The sequence below is a fragment of the Plectropomus leopardus genome, chromosome 2 (assembly GCF_008729295.1).
Source record: "Plectropomus leopardus isolate mb chromosome 2, YSFRI_Pleo_2.0, whole genome shotgun sequence".
Taxonomy (NCBI): Eukaryota; Metazoa; Chordata; class Actinopteri; order Perciformes; family Serranidae; genus Plectropomus; species Plectropomus leopardus.
In genome coordinates this window covers 35523047-35543552 of record NC_056464.1, presented here as the reverse complement: position 1 = coordinate 35543552, position 20506 = coordinate 35523047, and the positions used below count along the sequence as shown (strand labels likewise).

The window sequence follows — 20506 nt, the reverse complement described above, 5'->3', positions numbered from 1 at the left end:
GGCGGAGGGGGTTTCCAAAGCTATTCCTGCACCTGATGAGCAGTTCTGACAGAGGCAGCTTTACTGTGAAATAAGTCCAGATTATTTTTCTCTGACACCACTTTCATAAGTGCTTTTCTCATCGGCAGGAGGAGGCGCGGTGCGTCCGCCAGGAGCCATGTGCCTCCCTCACACCAACAACATGGACAACAAGTTACAGGGGGCGGGGCAGGGGGGAGGGGCTGCACTTCGACCACGGGCAGGAGGCGTTCCACTGGAGCCCTTCGTACACCAGGTGGGTAGGAATGGCTGAAAAAAAGGTAGAGCCCTCGTTTGATGATAGGGGTGGGCGATCTATCGAATATGCTCAAGGTATCGAGGCTTGCTCCACGTGCAATGTATAAAATGACTCTAACAGTATAAAGTAAAATGGAAAAAAAAGTTAAGTAAAATGAGTTAATATTGTCATGTCTTTTTTTTTTTAAGCTGTGTGTCTGTGAGAGGCAGACAGACAAACAGCAGGGCATTTGCAGAGCTCCAGGCTGTGACTATTTAGTCACATTTTATATAATTTCATTATAAAAAACTTCATTATAACATTTTTTTATTATGTTATAATAGACAGTAGCTTCTTTATTTAACTTTATTTTAACTACAGTTCATTCAGTAATTTTTTTATTTTAGTAGTTAACATTAGTTTAAAGGACAAATATTGTGATATATTGTGTATTGCGGTATAGCCTTAAAATATCACAATAATATTTTAAAGCCACATCGCCCAGCCCTATTTGATGCTATGAATCTTGTGTTTTTATATGAAAAGAATAAAAATTTGTGTTATAATTAAAAATACTTGAGTTTTTACATAACCTTTTTTGCCTGTTTTCGCGTGTGTGTGTGTGTGTGTGTGTGTGTGCAGGTGGGGGGTCACACCAGTATGATGCGTTATGATGACCACACGGTGTGTAAGCCTCTGATCAGCAGAGAGCAGCGCTTCTACGAGTCTCTGCCTCCAGAGATGAAGGAGTTCACTCCGGAGTATAAAGGTCAGTCACGGCTCACTGATGTTCAGTGTCAGTGTGGTCACGGATGAGAGCTGGATCTGCTGGTGAACTCCATACACCACTCCTTTATGTCTAATGTACTCCCACAGCCTCGCTATCAGATGGGCTTGAGAAGCCGCGTATCGTATTTCTTCTTCTTGGAATTGTTCCATGGTATCTCACTGCAGAAATAACAAGTGAGTCGCTGCACATGTGACTCTATATGAGACAAACTGATCCTGGAATTGTTTATGATTATGCTTCGTCTCTTGTTTCAGTTGGTTTGGTTAAGTTTGCATTCATACTTGTGTCACTCAGATGGGCAGAAGCAGGACATTATAATCATTTATATATTACTTGTTGTTGTCCATGAGACTTTTCTTTTCACTTCTTACCGAGTTTGCTCTCTCTCTTCCAATTACAACACTTGTCATTAGAGGGTTACAACTTACTTCAGTTGGTGGGAAACTGTCTCTTTTGGCTGGTCAGGTTGTATTTTGTGATAATAAATATATGACACTTAATTTTAGCCAAAGCTTGAAGCCACTCTGAACTGTGAAGACACATTTTCAGACATGGTTTCTACTGCTGTCTTGTTGTTGCCAATTCACTGCAGCCACAACACAAGATTACAGATTAATTTACTGTAGATATTTCTATCTAGTATCACCAGATCCACACACAATACAAAGGCTGGATTCACACAAAATCAGAGTAGTATGGGGGTGTGACTGAAATGGCCTGTTTGTGGGGGGGTGGAGGGTGGAAACCAACTATAAACAGTCGTCAGTTTTTCTTCAGCTGAAAAATAAGTTTGTTTAAACTGGCTTAAAAGATCTGTACAATAGCTTTTGGTCACATTACTGTTGTATCTTTACTGCCACAAAAGACACACGAGCTGTTAAAATGTACTTTATGTCTTTTACACAAAAATGTTTAACGATAGAAAGAGATTGTATTACTGGTTCCCGTGGTCTTCTGGTCTGATCGTCAGGAACGTGATTGGCCACTGCAGCTTGATGTTGCTGATTTTTGTTTCAACTTTTCATGACTGGTCACAGTGTTGTTTTTTTCCCAGTGGCGTCACTGCAGAAGCTTAGACACCACAATTACATTCAGATGAATAAGAGGAGTATCATTTTAGCCACAACGCCTGATTTGGTGTGAATGCAGCCTGACACACACAGACTGACACACAAAACACAACACCACATGAAAACCACTCACTGTCATAATACATAAAAACGCCCCCTGCTGGTGCACTCAGTATCTCACCTGGTAGAGCGGGCTCCCTGTGGACAAAAAGGTTGAGTCCTTGCTGCAGCAGCTGCAGGTTCGATTCCAACTCTGGCCCTGCATGTCATCCGTTCACCCCGCCCTTTCACACTAAAAGCTGTCCTATCAAATGAAGGCAAAAAAGCCCCAAAATAATCTCAAAAAACACCCACCTTCCAGGCCTACAACAATTTTGTTATCGACAGAAAAGAAAAACCACAAAAGAGCCTCAGACACATTTAAAAGTTGTTAATTGTAGGAAACTAAATGTTTGAAAATCTGGTGCATACCGTCCTGCTTACTGCTAGACCAGTTTTGACTGAAATGTTTTATGAAATATTAAATGGGCCAGCAATAAGACAGACAGCGTGTGGGAGTTTTTGACTTTTACAGCCCTCCGGTGCACCTGTCAGGTGTATTCTGGAGACAGTAGATTTAGAGATGTGATAACGTAACGGTCAATTATTAATCAGGTTTTTGTGACGCTCTAAGACTTGTTACTTTCAGAGGAGCTCGGGGCTCTTTTTGGGACTTCGGCTGCCCCGTAATTCAGACGCTGCTCTAAATTATCTTTACTGCTCTGCGTTTGGTGGCGGATGCAGAAGAGACAGATGTAAGGAAGTACGGATGTTTACTGGCAGTGAAGTGGTTTAGCTGCTCTGCTCTTCATCACCAGGCGCATAATGTAGCTGTTTCAACTTGCTATTACTGTAGTAACAGACCGAAACACACTCTGGCAGCCAGCTCACACTCTCTCTCTCTCTCTCACACACACACACACACACACACACACACACTCACTCACTCACACACACACACACACACACACACACACACACACACACCATCCATCCTCTCCTATGTGACCTATTTATCATTTTAGCAAACCATGTAAGCGAGGAGACAATGATGGATAAAAGGAGGTTGGGAGATGAAGAGAGATTTTAATGGTGGGCGGAGCAAGTGTAACTAATGACATCAATGATGGCTGTGTTCCATTTAGGTTTGCGTCTAAGTCATGACAGAGAGCCTAAACCACCAAGTCTAAAATGGAATTCAGTCATTCTAATGAGCCATTATTTTCTTTGATGTAAAAACGTTTGACATGAGGACGGTTTGGCAGGAAAGTGCGATGAGACACGAGCCAGTCCAACACTTCAACACGTTACTCTAAACAGATGTTTGAGTACGTAACGGTGTCATACGGGACGTCAGTATTCAGACAAGAAGCCTGATTTTTTGAATGAGCTGTTGATGGGAGCTATTGTTCAACACTTTGGAAAAAAGGTGTTTTACAGTTGCAAAAAAAAGTGAACTGCTAAGCGTGGTGAGAAAGTTCTGAAAAGATCTTCGAAGACAAAAAAGTAAGCATTAAGTGTTGTGTACAGTGCTCCCACATTGGTGTTTTCACTCATTGTGCTTGATTAGATCTCTTGTAAGAAATGTGTGGGTGAACTGAACATGTAGGCTGTGCTTGATTAAATGTGCTTCCATCCACCTGTTGTCATGCACGTTTTTGATTTGCGCATTACTGAGTAGAAATGCTGAAAATCTGGAAAAAAGTAGAACTCTTGCAAAAAAAAAAAAAAAAAGTTTTTGTGCTTGGCTCTGAAGTACCTCTGGGAGATTATGCCACGCCAAAGAACCAATCCCATCAACCTGCAACGTCAGTATTTTGAAAGTTAACCCTTTGAAACCTCATCAGTTTTCTTGTGCAGCATTCAGGTCCCTTTCAAGAGCTTTTTGACCCTCAGAAAAATGAGCAATTTGGTTTAATTTCCTTTGAAAACATCGGGGTAAAAGGAAACTACCGGTAGAAAATGTCCCACAAATTGAAAAAAAAAGTGAATGTGACAAAAAAAACCTAAAAATGAGTTTTATAAAAGGGAGAGGATTATTAGAAAAATATGTTAAAAAAAGGGAAAAAGGTCTCAAAACTATATAATTAATTATATAAATTGCAATACTTATATATCTAAAATTGTGTCACATAAAAAATACTAAAAAATACAAAAAATAAATATAGATTTCTATTCAGCACTTTTTAGGTCATTTTTAAACTTTTTTTCATTCATTTCAAGCTCTTTTGCTTATTTTCAGTTCATTTTCTTGTAGCTTTTTTATTATTATTAATTAAAAGTTTCTAACCATGCCTTGTTTATTTGATTGTTGCCTTCTCCCCATGTTTTTAAAAGAAATCAAACCAATTTGCTCAAGTTTGACTTTCACTTTTTTCACTTTCAGTCAGTTAGCCATCAGGAACAAGGTTTATCTAACAAATGTCAACACGTAATTGTATTGTCTTTGTGATAATGTAGTCAGTTTGAAGGTTCTTGTTATCTTTTGCTGTTTACAAGCAGATATATGTGTGTTTGATGAGCGGAGTCGAGGGTGAGTGGGTTCACTCGAGCTTCAGGCGAGTGACTTCAGGTCGGGTTAATTTGCATATTCATAGATTTGTGCATACATAATAAGGAAAAGGTGTAGAGTCCCATCTTATCCATTTTGAGGCATGAAGGAATGTTTATCCATGGAAAATATTTATAATATGTATTAAAAAATATGTCTAATTGTCTAACAAAGGTTCATTTATTAGGGGTTAAGTAGATGCCCGGAGAGGAAATATTAGTAGCTATTCTTTGACATTTCATTGACTAACGGCTGAAATCCGTGAGGCACAGACGCAACACGTCACATAGGCCGGGTGGAGTGGGGTTTCTGCCAGGGGTCAACCGATATTAGTTATTACAGGCTGATACGGATTATTAGTAGTCAATGAGACCAATAACTGATATTTGGAACCGATGTGCATAAACAGTAAAAGTGAAAATCTTTCTTTCTTTTAGTACAAAACTTTGTGTAATTCATTTAGCAAATGTGAAATAAAAAACAAAACTTTTAACATCATCTGCAACTTTTTTAATTAAGTCCAGTGAAAATGTAAATAAAAATGAAAAAAAAAAAATAGCTCCCTTAAGGTTTTAGAAAGTTGAGTTCCTCCCATGCTGACACTTTCTTTGCACTTTTTTAATTATTTAATTTTATTGCTGATCATTAAAATAAAATGCTGATATAGATAATCACAAAATGCTTAATACTGGCCCCAATAATCGGCCAGGCCGATAATCTGTCAACTCCTGGTAAGTGTTTTAAAACTCCCGTAGTCTTTTACAGTAAAATTAATGAAGAAAAAGTCTGATGTGGACTTAGAAAACAGCCACTGACTGAGTTACTTTACATGAGACCTGATAGATATATTCCCAGTACACTGACCTGCAGCTACCAGTGCATCTTTTATCCCCACCAGTCCACCGTGCTGGTGTTATGGGTCCCAGTGCCATGACAACAGTGGTCTATACGGAGTCTATATTTAGCTCTGGATCTCTGCCCACTACCATTGTCCTGCTGATTAAATAACAGCAGACAGACAGACAGCTGCCCAGGGACGACTTTCTGAATCCGTCAAGGTTGTTTTGTCCACAAAGTGTTTGACATTACCAGATCAGATTTCTCCTGGAGTTGTGGAGGTGGTGAAGAAGTCCAGTTTCTTGTGGACAGAGAGCACACTCCAGTTTGGACGTGATCTTTGGAGTTGATTTCCGTTAAGCAGACTGACTGTAAAATTAGATTTGGACAAACAGGGAGGATGTTCAGTGTCTCACTTAGCGGGGAGGAGATGCTCCGCTCGAGCTAAAAATAACAGCTAATGTTTAAATAAAACATTGTCAGACATGTTATATCTGGGTTTTTCATCTATAAACAGTTTCTCCATTAAATTTCTCGAACATTTACTAAATCTTTATACAGATGGATGACTAATGACAGTAAAACCCAACATGACGTGTGTTCATAAGGTTTTCCTCTTCCAGAGAAGTTTCAGCGCTCTGCATTGTAGATTCTCTGTAATTCGCTGATTCACCCTGAGTCACATCTTTACAGGTGCGACTTCTTCAGAAGCATCTTGGCAAAAGCACATCAGGTAAAACAGCGTGGTGCACCAGCGGAGCAGGGCTGCGTGCCCAACCGGGCAATCAAATGTAATTAAAGGAGGGTGAAAAATAACGAATTTAATCAGACATGGAGCTCTTGCCGTTGCTGTGCTATTGGATGAGGAGAGAAAATCGGCTCATAAAAAGTGGAGGTTTGGTTCACGTCATACTGTCAAAAAGTCAGTATGGTGTTGCATGTAGTATCTCTCTCTCTCTTAAAGTCTGTAGCCGACATGAAACCAGCCTGACATGAGATATAAATCCCCCTCCCCTCTCACACACTGCGTCGTTCTCTCACAGTCCAAAAGCTAATTAAGTAGCTAGCCTTTTTACCGGCTTTATCCCCAACAGAGGCATTCACCTAGTTCTGCATGCAACTTCATACATGTATTCACATTAGTATTTATTAATACTGTTGGGTGACATTTGTTGTAACAGCATACCCAAAATATCCGCCTTTGGACTGCAGTTGCCATTGTCTCACTGCTCCGACATCTAGCAGCATCAGAACAGGAAGGATGTGGTAAAGAAGTAAAGACACGTCTTGCTTGGTCTGAGTGATAAGCAGTGGGACCCTTCACCTTGAAATGTTAAGAATATTTAAACTTTTATGCGGTTTAAAAACCGCAACACGTAGTGCAAAAGATCACACGCTAGGCACGCTGGACAGTCGCGACACAATGGCATGATTAGGGCCTAATCAAAATCAGATGACTGTGAAGGCCACAGCATAAAACCCCCATTTTCTTTCTTTTGTCCTTTATTCTAAAAATATATATTGGGTATGTACTGAGACTAAAAAAATTATATATACTGTATATACATAATATACACACATATATGGTGATATATAAAAGTACATACTGTGGTGCCACATTTAGATCATATTACCCACCCCATCTGTTAACACTTTAAATCATCATCTTTTAATAAAACAACCAAATTGTGAGTGGCGATTTCACATTACACACAGTCGCTCGTTGACATAAAAATATTGACTACTACAGCTTAAAAGTGACGTTGTGTTACATCTCAAAGAATCAGAAACAGTTATATTACAAAGTCAGTTTGAAGACCAAAGGAATTTGTCTTGTTGTTTTGGAGCATTATGATCATAACAGTGCTAAAGTCAAGAATATCTGTCGATAAAGTAGAAGAGCTGTACAGTTTTGTGCAGAAATGCTGATCAGAGGATGTGCAAAAGTTCACAGCATGAAGTCTTAAAGTACAGGAATACATGCATGTGGGGAGAAATATATAATTTGTTGTCCTATTTATTAAATGCAAACACAACTTTGATCAGTTCAGTACACTCAGCGGTTTTGTTGCTGCAGCCTGACTGGGTCCAGTTAGCTGCTGGTGGCTCATGTTAATGCTGTTTTCAACAAACTTTAGACGGATGCTGCTGTGTAACTGTTTCACTGCTTTTGACATTATTCTGTTTTTGTCAATAAGGTCACAATGTCTTCAGCAAACAGTCTCACTTAAAGGTCAAGGTTGTGTTTAAAGGTACAAAGTGTTTCCATGTTTATGAATGCCAAATGTGGTCTCAGCTCATTTGGACCTGACAGATCGGCTGGATTTATAAACTAACATGCATGTCTGATATTTACTGTGGAACCATTAAATGTTTTTACAGCAGCAGGTGACAGAGTTTGCTTAGATCCACTCAGGTATAATTAGACATGTTGTCACACAGACAAACACACCAGGCCTTACCGCACCTGATTAGACTGGATATAATTCAGACCTGGCCTGACTTGTCTCTGGTCTCTGATACTAAGAACTGACCTCGGAAGACCTTTAAAGACACCGAGTCTTTCCCTCCTTTGTTGAGTGGCATTGCTGTAACAGATTTGACAAGTTTTTAAACTACCCTAAAACTTCAATAAATAACCCAGGCTAATTTTTACTTAAACCACTCACCTCAACAGGCTTATATTTGGGACAGTCGTCTTTATAGGACAGACTTTAATGTCCTTTCAGTCAAAACTGTTGCTCAGCAAAGATGGAAATACAATCAAATTATTTATTTAACTCATTAGCAAAGTGGCTTAATTTATGTGTTTCAAAAACACGAGAAGAAGGTAATGAGAATTGATATATTTATATATATATATTTATTATTTATTGTTTTTTCTTTGTCCTTTTTTAAATTTTGTTTTGTCTGCGGACCTTTCTATAAGCTGAGTCCTTAATAAAGTTTTGAATTGGAATTGAAATGAGCAACAAAGGAGATATGACCAAAGTACAAGAAAAATTTACCAAAACAAAACAAGAAAAAAGAAAAAAAAGACAAGAAATTAAAAAAAGAGAAATTGCCTGAAAAAAAATCAAAAAATTATAATTATTCTGTACAATAGTTTTAAATATATAATTATAAATATATTTCACTGAACATTTTTCCTTTTTTGAAAATAGTCTTCTACATCTACAATAGTCTTCTACATCTATGTAATGTATATTTATTTAATGTTTGTTTAAAAGGTGCATAGCATAATAATAAACCTCAGTAAAAAATACAAATTTAAATACGCTGGAGTTAGCAGGACTGCTTTTTTACATGTATAGTCCCTGGCAGGAAACAGACAAAAGAAAGAAAGGCTTGGCTTTAATTTGAAGTTTAACGGTATGACGCTTCTAAACACACATTTTACAAGACATTTCAAACTCATGAAGATGGATAATATTTCTGTCTTGATATTGCAATAAATATGTAATTTCTAAACATGCTGTCTGTGTTGTGCTCCGTCCCGTCAGGTGTCGTGCTGGTTTGTTTCGAAGGCGACTCTGACGGCTACATCAACCTGGTGGCCTACCCCTACGTGGAGAGCAACATGGAGGGAGGAACGGCGGAGCACGAGGAGCGCGACCCTTCAGAGAGGGAGCAGCCGAGGAGGAAACACTCCCGGCGCAGCCTCCATCGCTCCTCGTCCTCCTCTGAACACAAGGAGGAGCGGCCCGACAGGAGGGAGGCGCACGACTCCGACACTTCTGACAAGTAAGTGAGGCTGTGAGGAAGAGTCGCTTCAAGATTCATTCATAACTAAATCAATATTCAAATTTTGTGCAGCTTTCTTTTCCTTTTTTTCTGTTTTTTTCCATGCCTGTTCATTTTGTTTTAACCCTTTGTCTGCACAGATGCAGACACAGATTTGGCTACAAAATTATTATTAATATTACACTATTCGTAGAATTAGATTACAGTGGTGGCTGTGAGGAAAGTTCCTGACTTGTGTGATCCAAACATGACCAATAACTGCTGAGCATTGTCCAAAAGTCAAAATGTATTTCCCAAATGTATTACATGGGTTTATTGAATGAAATGTTCTATGTCAATCCATATTTGTTGACATTTTGTCTTTCAAAAATATATTTTCACTGCAGTCAAAAATGGTTTGCTCTATTTGCACGTACCTGTATTACAGAGGCCGATCAGCAGCAATCTAACAGCACAATAAACTACATTTTTGCATCAAATAAAGCTGATTTAATTAAGAAAAAATAAATACAATAAAAATAAAGAAGACTTAGTCATTCAGTCTTAAGATCACTTCATTTAACTTACTGGATTTTGTTCAACAATTATTATTATTATTACTTTATTTTTTTTTAAGGGGATGATATAAAAATATAATGACACACATTCAAAGTTTCTTTCTAAAACCTCAATAGAAGCTTTTAATGTAAAAAAAAAAAAAAAAAAAGACATTCGGTACAGTCCTGCAAGTAAGAGTCTATTAAAAGAAGAGCTTCCTAAAAGTAAGCAAGTGGTAACAGTTGGTCAGTTAAGTTATCAGTTGTTGATAGAAAATAAATCATGGCTATTTTCATGGTCATAATTTAGCAAATAAAAAATCCAAATGTTACTGGTTCCAGCTTCTGTTTTAGGGGACTTTACGGGACAGAACAGAGGTCAGCCTTTAAATCCGTGGAGGGTCGTTTTTCTCGTATTAACGATCATCTCTCCTCCTCTCTGCAGTCTTGGAGAGCTGAAGAGTCCCAGACTCGACCCAAAGATCCACTCCGACGTTCCCTTCCAGATGTTGGACTGGAACAGCGGTCTGAGTTCAGAGAAGATCAGTCACAACCCCTGGAGCCTCCGCTGCCACAAACAGCAGCTCAGCCGCATGAGGTCCGAATCCAAGGACCGAAAACTCTTCAGTATCCTTCAGAACAATCACATCCACTGATTCTCAACAGTTTCGTTTCATTTGATAAAAGAATGTCCTCTGGTTCACTGGCAGGAGTAAAACTTTAGGATTAGATTTTTTTTCCAAAGTCAAGAATAAACGTGGTAAATGGTGATAAATATCATGCACAGGTGACTGCCGTGTCACCACACCTCAATGAACGTAGCTGTTGAATCTGTTAGTGATGCTGATTAAATAATTTAATTCTGGAGAAGTCAACCACAGCCCACGACTCAAAGTGGTGGTTTTAGAAGTGGATTATTTGACTGGTTGAGTGGTGGAGCGTTGCATCGATACAATCAGAGGCTGAATGTAAATCCCAGTGAGAGTGAGGAGGAGGGTGGAGGTGACTGAGGTTATCAGGTCGAAGGTCGTGTTTTGATCATGAGCTTCAAAGAGAGCAGACTGCAGCTGTCTGGAAAACAAGCAAAACACACACACACACACACACACACACACACACACACACCACACACACACACACACACACACACACACACACACACTCACTCTGTCCTCAGCAAGGTCCATATGTGACCCGTCAGAGCAGATTCAACAGGGAGAGAAGGCTCAGATACACGGAGCGTTCAGATTATTGAAATCATCTCTGAGGCACTTCAAACAAAAACTTTCCTTTAATCGAAGAGTTTTTTCTAAATATCATTGCAATTTTTTTGTATAAAATACAAAGAAAGTCTAAAAAATTAAAGTTACAAGAACAAAAGTCAACATGTAATTGAAATCTCATCGCCCAGTATCTAATAATGTTTTTAGTATTGATCATCGGGAATATTGTGTCTCACTAATAACTGTTTTGGCACATTAAGAAGCAGCTGAAGGACGGAGAGGCTTCACAGCGAGTGTTTGTTTTTATGTGGAAATATTTTCAATTGAATTAGCAAAATATCCATGCTACAGCGATTCTTCCCTCAGAGCATAAACTGCAGAAATGCAATATTATTATGATTGAAACCTGAAGTGTCACATTGTGGGCAAAGCTTTTATGAGCCTCATCTGCACAGAGAAAGTTTATTTGAATGATTATATGAGACACACTTTAATTTCTAATTGTCTCTTTGAACGTCTTTTAATGATGCCGTGATAAAACTCTACACTGGCTCCAGATGTTGATGTCAAACATTACCAAAGACATTGAATTGTAATGAATAATCAGACTCTCAGATACATTTGTTGTGAACGTTGTGTCTCTCCTCACCCTCTTTGGTGGAGATCAGAGCTGGTTCTCTCGTCATTTACAAATTTGCTCCTTGACCGCATCGTTTGAACCAGAGTTTCTGTTGTTGGAGAATGTGGTTCACCACTTCTCTTACCCCTGCATCCTGGACCTGAAGATGGGCACCAGGCAGCACGGAGACGACGCTTCCGAGGAAAAGGCGGCCAGGCAGATGAAGAAATGTGAACAGAGCACTTCAGGGACGCTGGGGGTCAGAGTGTGTGGCATGCAGGTACGACAACCACTGACGTCCGTTTGTCTCAAAAGTAGAATAAAATAAAAGTTGGATTCTTTCAGGGTAAATCTTATCTCTTTTCTGTTTTATTGTAAAACTGTATCTTTTATTATGTTTTATATTTTATTACTCTATAAAGCACTTTGAATTGCCCTGTTGAATGAAATGTGCTATACAGATAAAGCTGCCTTGCCTTCCTCGGGGGGTCCTTAAAAAGTTTTAAAAGGCATTGAATTCATAATATAAAAATGTATTCAATCAGTATTTCAGAAGTCTTAAAAATGCCCGGACATGGCAAGTATTGTTTTACGAGTCTTTTTTATTTTCATTGTAAAATCTACATTTTTAAGTAAAAATCACAGAGAAAACTCACCTACAAAAGCGAAGTATTTCCCATTTCTTACCAGTTCTAACTTATTTGCTGGACTGGAATGTTTTGTGCAAAAATAAACATTTGGGCAAAATACTGTCCTAACCTTTAGTTTAAAAAAAGTGTGGGCTTTTTTTGTTTTTGTTTTGTTTTTCAGTTTTGGTTACTGTAAAATTGGTCTTAAATTTCGTCCCTGGTGACTGTAAAAAAGTCTTATAAAGTCTTAAATCTAACTTGCTTTAAGTTGTAGGAGCCCTGTCTTTTAACTATGTCTTTTATGTTGAAAATCTGACTGAATATTCAGCATAATCAGATGCACTGAACAAATGAAGATATATAAACAGCTGATCTCAACTGTGAGCAGTTGTCCTGATGTTTTCGATGAGATGTTAGAGCCGTGTCCCTCGTGTCTCTGCAGGTGTACCAGCTGAACACCGGTCACTACCTCTGCAGGAACAAGTACTACGGCCGCGGCCTGTCGATCGAAGGCTTCCGTCAGGCTCTCTACCAGTACTTGCACAACGGAAAGGGTCTGAGGCAGGACCTCTTTGAGCCGATCCTGAATAAGCTTCGCAGCCTGAAGGCGGTGCTGGAGAGGCAGGCGTCCTATCGCTTCTACTCGTCTTCACTGCTCATCATCTATGAGGGAAAGGTGAGTCTGGACTGAAAACACCTTGAAAGTTTCTGTTTTGGTGTGATGACGTGCTCATCAGTTAAGCCAAAAGTGTCAAAGATTAAGGCTCATTATTTTGCAGTGAAAACAGATGACATAACTTTGTCATATTTTGTGTTTGTAGCTCAGAATTGTCACTTAAAAAAGCAAGAGGTGACGCCCAGATGAGGTTTGTTTACATTCCACAAAAGCAACTGCACAGAGCGTGGATCACCTGTCGGGCCCTCAAGGGCCCCAAAGACCAAGATGAGATATGCAGCTACTACTTTGTTGTAATGCCATTAATTGCCTATGCTTTTTGGTAATATGCATTACAATAAAAACTTAATGCCTCCAGAAATGTGGTTTGAAACAGTAAGAACTCACATATTATATCAAAGAGTGTTGAATGTCTCATTAAGTATCTACAAAAATCTGAGAGAAATTATTGTTCCCAACTATGAGAAAACTTTTTGAGGATAACAGCATTTGTCCAGACTGTGTGGGCGTGGCAGATCATGTTTTGATTGACACCTCCTTGGATCCCGCCTTTGTCAACTGTCTCTCGTCTCCACGACAGCCATGGAGCAAAGCAGAGTCAGCGTGGTACAGCTCTATCTGTTCCAGCCCTCTGACTGCGGCTGCGTTCGTAAATCCAATCTCACGCTCTGCAGTGCTCTGGATAACCGAACGGTACATTCCAACAACGCTCTGAATTTACGGTCTAGTTTGTGTCAGAGTGCGCTCCGGCATGTCTGATCATTTTTTAATGTTTTTTACACATTAAGAAATATTTTGGTGATTATGGTTCCCAGAGGCTTCAAATGAAAGAACATATTTCCTTCATTTTCACCTTCACCTTTGTAGAAGGACTCTGCAAGATTTCCCACACATTCACATCCCACACCGTCAGCTTGGTGTGTCAGGGCTCGAAGTCCGGTTTCATTTGGAATTAAGCTTGATTCTGTATTGACAACAGGAAAATTACTGTTCGGTCATCCACCATGTTTGACTCTGAAGATATCCTGAACTGTCACGCTGCTCTTAACGGCAAGCGCTTCACGACAGGATTTACTGATATGAGATTTCATGCTGATATTTTTACGCTAATCACTGCTGTGTTTGATTCCATCTGTAGGAACCTGAGGTCCTCAGCTCTGGGCAGCATGCAGCCTCGCACCAGAAGAATCCTGCGGCCCCCGCCGAGCCCTACTGTGGCCCCGGCCCCCACGCGCCTCCGGCCCCAGACGCTCCCTGTGCAACGGACATGAGCCAGAACCCAGACCCGGGGTCACTGTCCTCTCAGGGACCTGGACTGATGGCCACGCCCTCCCCCTCCCCTCGTCCTCCCCCACAGGCGCCACCCTCCAAGTCAGACTGCCACTCCTCCCTCCCCCCTCACCCCTCGCCCCACCCCCCCCCCGCCCCCTCCCCCCCCCCCCCCCCCCCCCTAATTTCCTTCTCCCCTCCTCCCGCCGCCCAGCGGAGGTGGGACATGATGTACGTATGATCGACTTCGCTCACTCCACCTTCAAGGGTTTCCGTGGTGACACGGCGGTGCACGACGGGCCAGACCGGGGCTACGTGTTCGGACTGGAGAGCCTGGTCCAGATCCTGGAGAGCCTGCGGGACGACAACCTGCCGTAGCTCCAAACAAACACACACACACACACATACACACACATGCACACACAGCTTGTTCAGTTCAGGTCGCACAGTCGGTGCAGGTCGTGCTGCACTGTTGTAAAAACACTCAGACGGTTTGGCTGTAAATATGAAACAAGGTTCTTCGGGACGTCTACAGTCGAGCAGTTACTATAGCAACAGCCAGGAGGTGGGACAGTGGAGCTGAAATGGCTGCAACTTCAAGCTGATATGGAGAACCTCTGAGGCTCTACACAATGTACACAACACACACACACACACACACACATTTGTACTTCTATACTTGTGAGGACCTGCATTGATTTAATGCATTCCCAGCCCCTAACCCCGACCTGAACCATCACAACTAACCATCACAGTCTCACTTTAAAGTCCTCCTCCGCTTGGAAATATGTTTATCTTACTGTTACTTCAGCTGGATGTTTGATGTTCTCTGTGCAGAGAGATGTATGATCAGAGTTTGAATCCAGAAGTTTGTTTTCACATTCGTCTGCCGAAAGTTTCTCTGAGCTCTCTGCAGATCTGAGTTTATTTTAAAGGGATACTTCAGATCTTTTTTGAAGTTGGGTTGTATGAAGCAGTTATCTAAAGTCAGTGTATTACAAACAGTAGATTGCAGTTGGAAGGTCCTCAGTTTGGAGAAGCAGGCTGGAGTCCGACACAGAAGCTAAGCAGTGTACTGCTGTGGATGGGGTCAGCAACAAAACGAACTTTAGCCACCTGAAAAAGTCAGACCAAAAAGTCTGTTTTCGCTATATTGAGTATTTTCACCACTTAACTTTGATGTCAGACAGCAGTTTCTAACAGGAAATTATATTGCTCTCCTTAAGCCAAACTCCACTGAGAAAAACAGTGATTTAACATCCGTGAACACAGGAGCTGCAGGTCTGCCTCTGCGCAGATCAGATTAGTTTGTTTGTTTCGTTGTGCGACTTTGACATTTAAAGTGGTTTGTCATCAAAGTCACACAATAACACAACCTAACTGATCGAAGCAGCTGCAGACCAGCAGCTCCTGTTTTCAGTAAACAAAAATTACTGTTTTTCTCAGTGGAGTCTGGTGGCTTTGACAAAAGAGTTGATGTGGAACTGAAGCGATTACCAACTTCCTGTTGGAACGTGTTGTCTGACCAAAAGATAAAGCGCTGAAAAAACTCTCAATATAATGTGAACATAAAATGATATCAAGTTCTTTACGTGGGACTTTTTTGGGCTGTGTTTTTATTGCTGACAAACTGGAGGCGTGCTGAGTGAAATCTCCTGTATGTGATATACTGAGTATAGATAAGTACCACATACAGCCCCACTTCAAAAACACTGAACTATCCCTTTAATATAGAATCAGTTATTGAATGTGCAAACAGCTTTCCGTCTGCACGGTGAAGCTCAAACATCCAAATAAAGTAACAGTGAACAGAACACACTTCAGAGTGGAGCGACACTTGAACCAAAACACCAAGTCAGATTGAGCGATGTGAGGACCGGCCAAAAATGTCGCCACTCCCAATGTCCAAAACTCATATTGGTCCTCGCCAAGATAGACGAACAAGAGCACACACACACACACACGCTCAAACACACATCCTGGGAACGGTTGTCTGTGGAGTTTGACAGCACAGTGGGACAGAGCGTCCTCTCTGAACGACCAATCAGCTGATCCCAGGGGCCGCCCTCTGAAGCTGGCCAACACTCACGTTACCCCCCTCCCCCGTCCTCCCTCCCCGCCTCTCCTCCTCTTCACTCCTCTTTCTCTACAGAAACCAAACCTGAACAGGTGAACTGACTCTTTTAGCGTTACCTTGGCAACGCACTCCGAAACACATCCAAGCAATAGATGGCGATGAAAGACGGCAACTTTTTTCTTCAGCAGTGCAGAGCGCGGCATCGCCGGCAGGGAGAACGGCGGTGAAGTGCAACTTAGACGTAGGCTTTAAGGAGAGAATATAGATAATTTCGAAAACGCTGTGTGTCCGTTTTTGGGGCTTAATTGAAAAACGTTAGTAGTCGGTGTCCTGTAAAATCATCCTCTGGGTTATTGTGTAATATCGAAAGCATAAGTGTCACTTTCCCAAACCTGGTCTGCTGATATTTTTATTATTGTCAACAAATCCCGTAAAAAAAGACTCGAGATCGTAATTAATTGATTTCACAAACAAGTTTATCCAAAGTATAAAAATTTCTTTCTCTTCGTTGTCCAAAAAAATATTAAAAACACTAGTTTATTTTTATACTTTATTTTGACACAATTCCAAATACACTATACTAGTGCAACAAGTGTGGATTAATCCGCCGCTGAAACTAGTCCCCCATAAATGCACTATTTCCTCCTGTTTCAGTAACGTTTGATAGAAACTGCAGTGACCATCTGTTTTAGGAAGTTACTGAGCCTTTTAAACATGAGATTACGTTATTTTTATGATACAAATTATTTGGGGTATTTTATTAAAGAGCTGACAGAGACGAGATGACTGGAAACCTCTGGACAGACTCTATCTGGGGATGTGTGGTTTGTGGTTTGCGCCTTAACCCCTCGACCACCAGGGCGTCCCTGAATGTTTCTTTATTCGTGACTTTGCAAACAGCAGTGGACAAAACAATCTTCCCTCAGCGTTCTTTGAACAGCTGCTCTGGAGCTGCTTATCTAGTTGATGTTCAAATTGTCATCTGTTTTAAAGCTTTGAAGACTTTTCAGCCATGTTGTCTTTTAAAGATCAAAACCTCCAGAACAGCTGCTAATAACTGTTTCTTTTTGCTGTCCCCGAACTTTAAATCTCTACTTTTAAAACAACATGGACGAGAACTCCTTAAAAGGGAACTACGCTCCTTTTCAAAATTCCTACATGTACTTCTTACGGTTTAAGTCAGTCCAAAATTATAAGTAAACAAGGAGAACCCTCTTCAAAATCCAAAAACTAGAGTGCGTAAACTCAAATCTGATGTCAGAGGGTTAACGTCTGGAGCTGCTCCACAGAGAGTGAACTGGGACACTGAGAGCACCAGGGGAACGTTCTGAGTATGTGGGAACATTTTCTGTTTCGCAGTCGTGAACTTTGCAACAGAATTAAGCTCATTTGGGAATAAAAAAAAGAAAACAAACAGTGGCTCCACCAAATCAGACTCCTGTTCAATGTCTATGGAGAAGCTCATGAAAGTTTGAGGCTTCTTTATGCATTTTTACTCAGAACCAAACGACGGCGGCGTCATGCTGCTGCAGTGAGTGATTATAGACCCAATCCTGCAATCAAAAGAGGCGTGACGTGTAACACAAAGGCGTCGGCCTCTGGTCTGACATAAAACATGTGGTGGCAGAGATCTATAAACACAACAATGGGATTAACGTGTCAATCACAATCATTCAGTCTCCGTTATATGATCTTGCCCTCTGCTCGGAGATAAAGGAGCTTCTGGATCTTAAATTTTTCCCAGTTTGTGGATTTACAGCTGCTGTTCTTCTTCTGCTTGGAGCTACTTTTTAAATCTCAAGCAGTGGGCAAAACGTCACACTCACCCCACCGATGGTCACCTCTTCCTGGTTTTACGTTTTACACAGACCTCGTTTCGGTGCTGTTTCTGTCTCCATTCCCGGCTCGCAGTCAGACCTTATTTACTGAACGGCGAGGCAGAATAACGGCACGTTTTTCCTGCATCAAACAGGCAGCGTAGAAGAGAGTAGCTCGTGTTCACAAATATTGATTTAACTTTCCTCGGCCAATAAAGATAACATATTGCAGTTGTTAATTTAGGTTATGTTCCCCTTTAAAGTGCACGAAAAAATAGAAAAAATGGATCATTTGATATGGGATTTTCTTTTTTTTAATCAGCTTTGTATCTGAGAGACATTTTTACAGTTTCATCTTCAGCAGGAACAAATGAGGCTGAGAGCCGCACACAGGAAGTCAGACACGTTGTTGTTTTTGGGTCTTTTCGTGAAATTTGTTGACAATAAGAAAAATACAGAAAAGTATCAGCCTTCTTCTTTAAGTTAGGGCTGGGTGTTACGGTTGAATAACAAGAATATTTAATAAGAAGAATATTTTTCTTACGTATATTATATACACATATATATATATTATGTGATAAAATCACAATCTGCGCAAAATCATACAAAATAATCAAATTCATGTTCATGACAGTGAACTGTGGAAAAAATCCATTTCATTGACTTTTTCCAGGTTTTTAATTATAATTTGCCTGGAATCATTCGACATCATTTTGTGAAACATGGTGTGTTTAACCCCCTGAAACCTGGATCCACATCACTTTTCTTGTGCTGCATTGAGATGCCTTTCACAATTTAACCCTTGAAACCCAAGAAAATTGGTCTGATTTCTTTTGGAAAACAAAGAAAAGGACAATGAGCAACTGAACTGAGAATTGTCCCACAAACTGCAAGAAAATGTTGTAGTCAAAGGTGACGAGAAAATGACCTGGAAAATTAGTTTGAAAGGAGGAAAAATATCCAGAAAACCACATGTATAATTGTTATAATCATATGTTTAATTATGTTACTGGAAAAAAAGATGCATGCATGTTTTTTCAAAATTATTATTATTATTATTTTTAAAGGACTTTTTGGGTCATTTTCTTGTTTGTTTTGTTTTCCTTTTTTTCTTATTTCCATTTTTTTTTAAAAATTATTTCCTGCAAAATTTTGGGCCATGTCTTGTTTGGTTGCTCATTGTTTTTTACCAATGTTTTTGGAAAAAAAAAAAAAAAAAAAAAATCAAACCAATTTGCTCAGGTTCCAAAGGGTTTAATCATCATGATCCATCCGGGTGTTTGAACGTGTAATTATTGATAACTGTCCAGCCTTAAATGTGTCACCACAAAGACAAAGAAAATACAGTTCATTGTCCTTAAACTGTCAACAGAATTGGCCACAATTCATCTGAATATGTCCCCACTTATCTCATCTGATTGGTCCTGATGAGACAGTGTTAGCCAATCACATTTGTCCATTTATGCCCCTCTAACATGTTCCAGCAGCCGGCTGTGACGCAGCACCGCCCCCTGCTGGACGGCTACAGGAACCCCCCCATCCCAGGAGCTGGAATAAGAGAGCAGATATGAATATTTTATTTTTGGTTTATCGAGGTGATAATTTATTTTTTTATTGTACCTTTACCCGTGTGTGGGGAAATGTTTTGTCTTTTACATGCCCGCCCCCCCCCTCTCCTCCCCCCAAAATGTATAAAGTGTAAAGAGATTCAGAGACACGGTGTGTGAGATGTCAGGAGATTTACGCAGTATTATTTGAGCTAACTCAAGTCTGTTTAATTTGCTGCTGACTCAGCTTCAGTCGGACTCTGATTGGACATCAACAGACGAAAAAAAACAAATCAGGTTTCACTGAGAAAACTTGCAGTAAATCCAGACTTCAGTGAGCTCAGCGACACTTCTCTGCCTGCTGCGGAGCTCTGCTGGGAAGCTCTGTTGAATGTGTGTTTGTGTGTGTGTTGTGTGTGTGTGTGTGTGTGTGTGTGTGTGTGTTAGAACAGGTAGACACCATCTTTAGTCTTTGGTTTGTTTCACTTCACATTTTACGAAGAAAGACCTGCATGCACATTAACGTCCTCCTGTTTGGGTCAGTTTCACAGCCTCCTTGTTACAGTCGTCACAGAGTCTAAAGCAGCGACGGTCCACGTGTCCTCTCAGATCATAATATCTCATCATGGATATTAGCCTCAATGATTGATCAGAGTTATTTAGCAGCATTTTCTGCATCTGACATCATCCTGACTGTTTGTTAGAACAGTGGAAGTAAGTGAGATTAAATCTTTCCAGAAGCTTTTGGGCTTGTGTTGTAATTACTGACCAGACAGACGCATCAGATGGGTGAGTCGTGGCGCAGCAGAGGGCCCCGGGTCAGATG

The 20506-nt window shown here is 40.4% G+C and overlaps 1 protein-coding gene across 1 annotated transcript in view; it reads left to right on the top strand.

Moving 5' to 3' along the window:
• The window catches only part of ip6k1 (inositol hexakisphosphate kinase 1), a 38006-nt gene extending 19067 nt beyond the window's left edge, over positions 1 to 18939 (top strand). The window contains 8 exon segments of the mRNA XM_042510007.1: positions 129 to 274; positions 899 to 1025; positions 9047 to 9287; positions 10269 to 10450; positions 11770 to 11945; positions 12737 to 12970; positions 14109 to 14403; positions 14406 to 18939. Coding sequence (XP_042365941.1) covers positions 158 to 274; positions 899 to 1025; positions 9047 to 9287; positions 10269 to 10450; positions 11770 to 11945; positions 12737 to 12970; positions 14109 to 14403; positions 14406 to 14617 — 1584 coding nt within the window. The 5' untranslated portion in view covers positions 129 to 157 and the 3' untranslated portion in view covers positions 14618 to 18939.
• The last annotated feature ends 1567 nt before the right edge of the window (positions 18940 to 20506 follow it).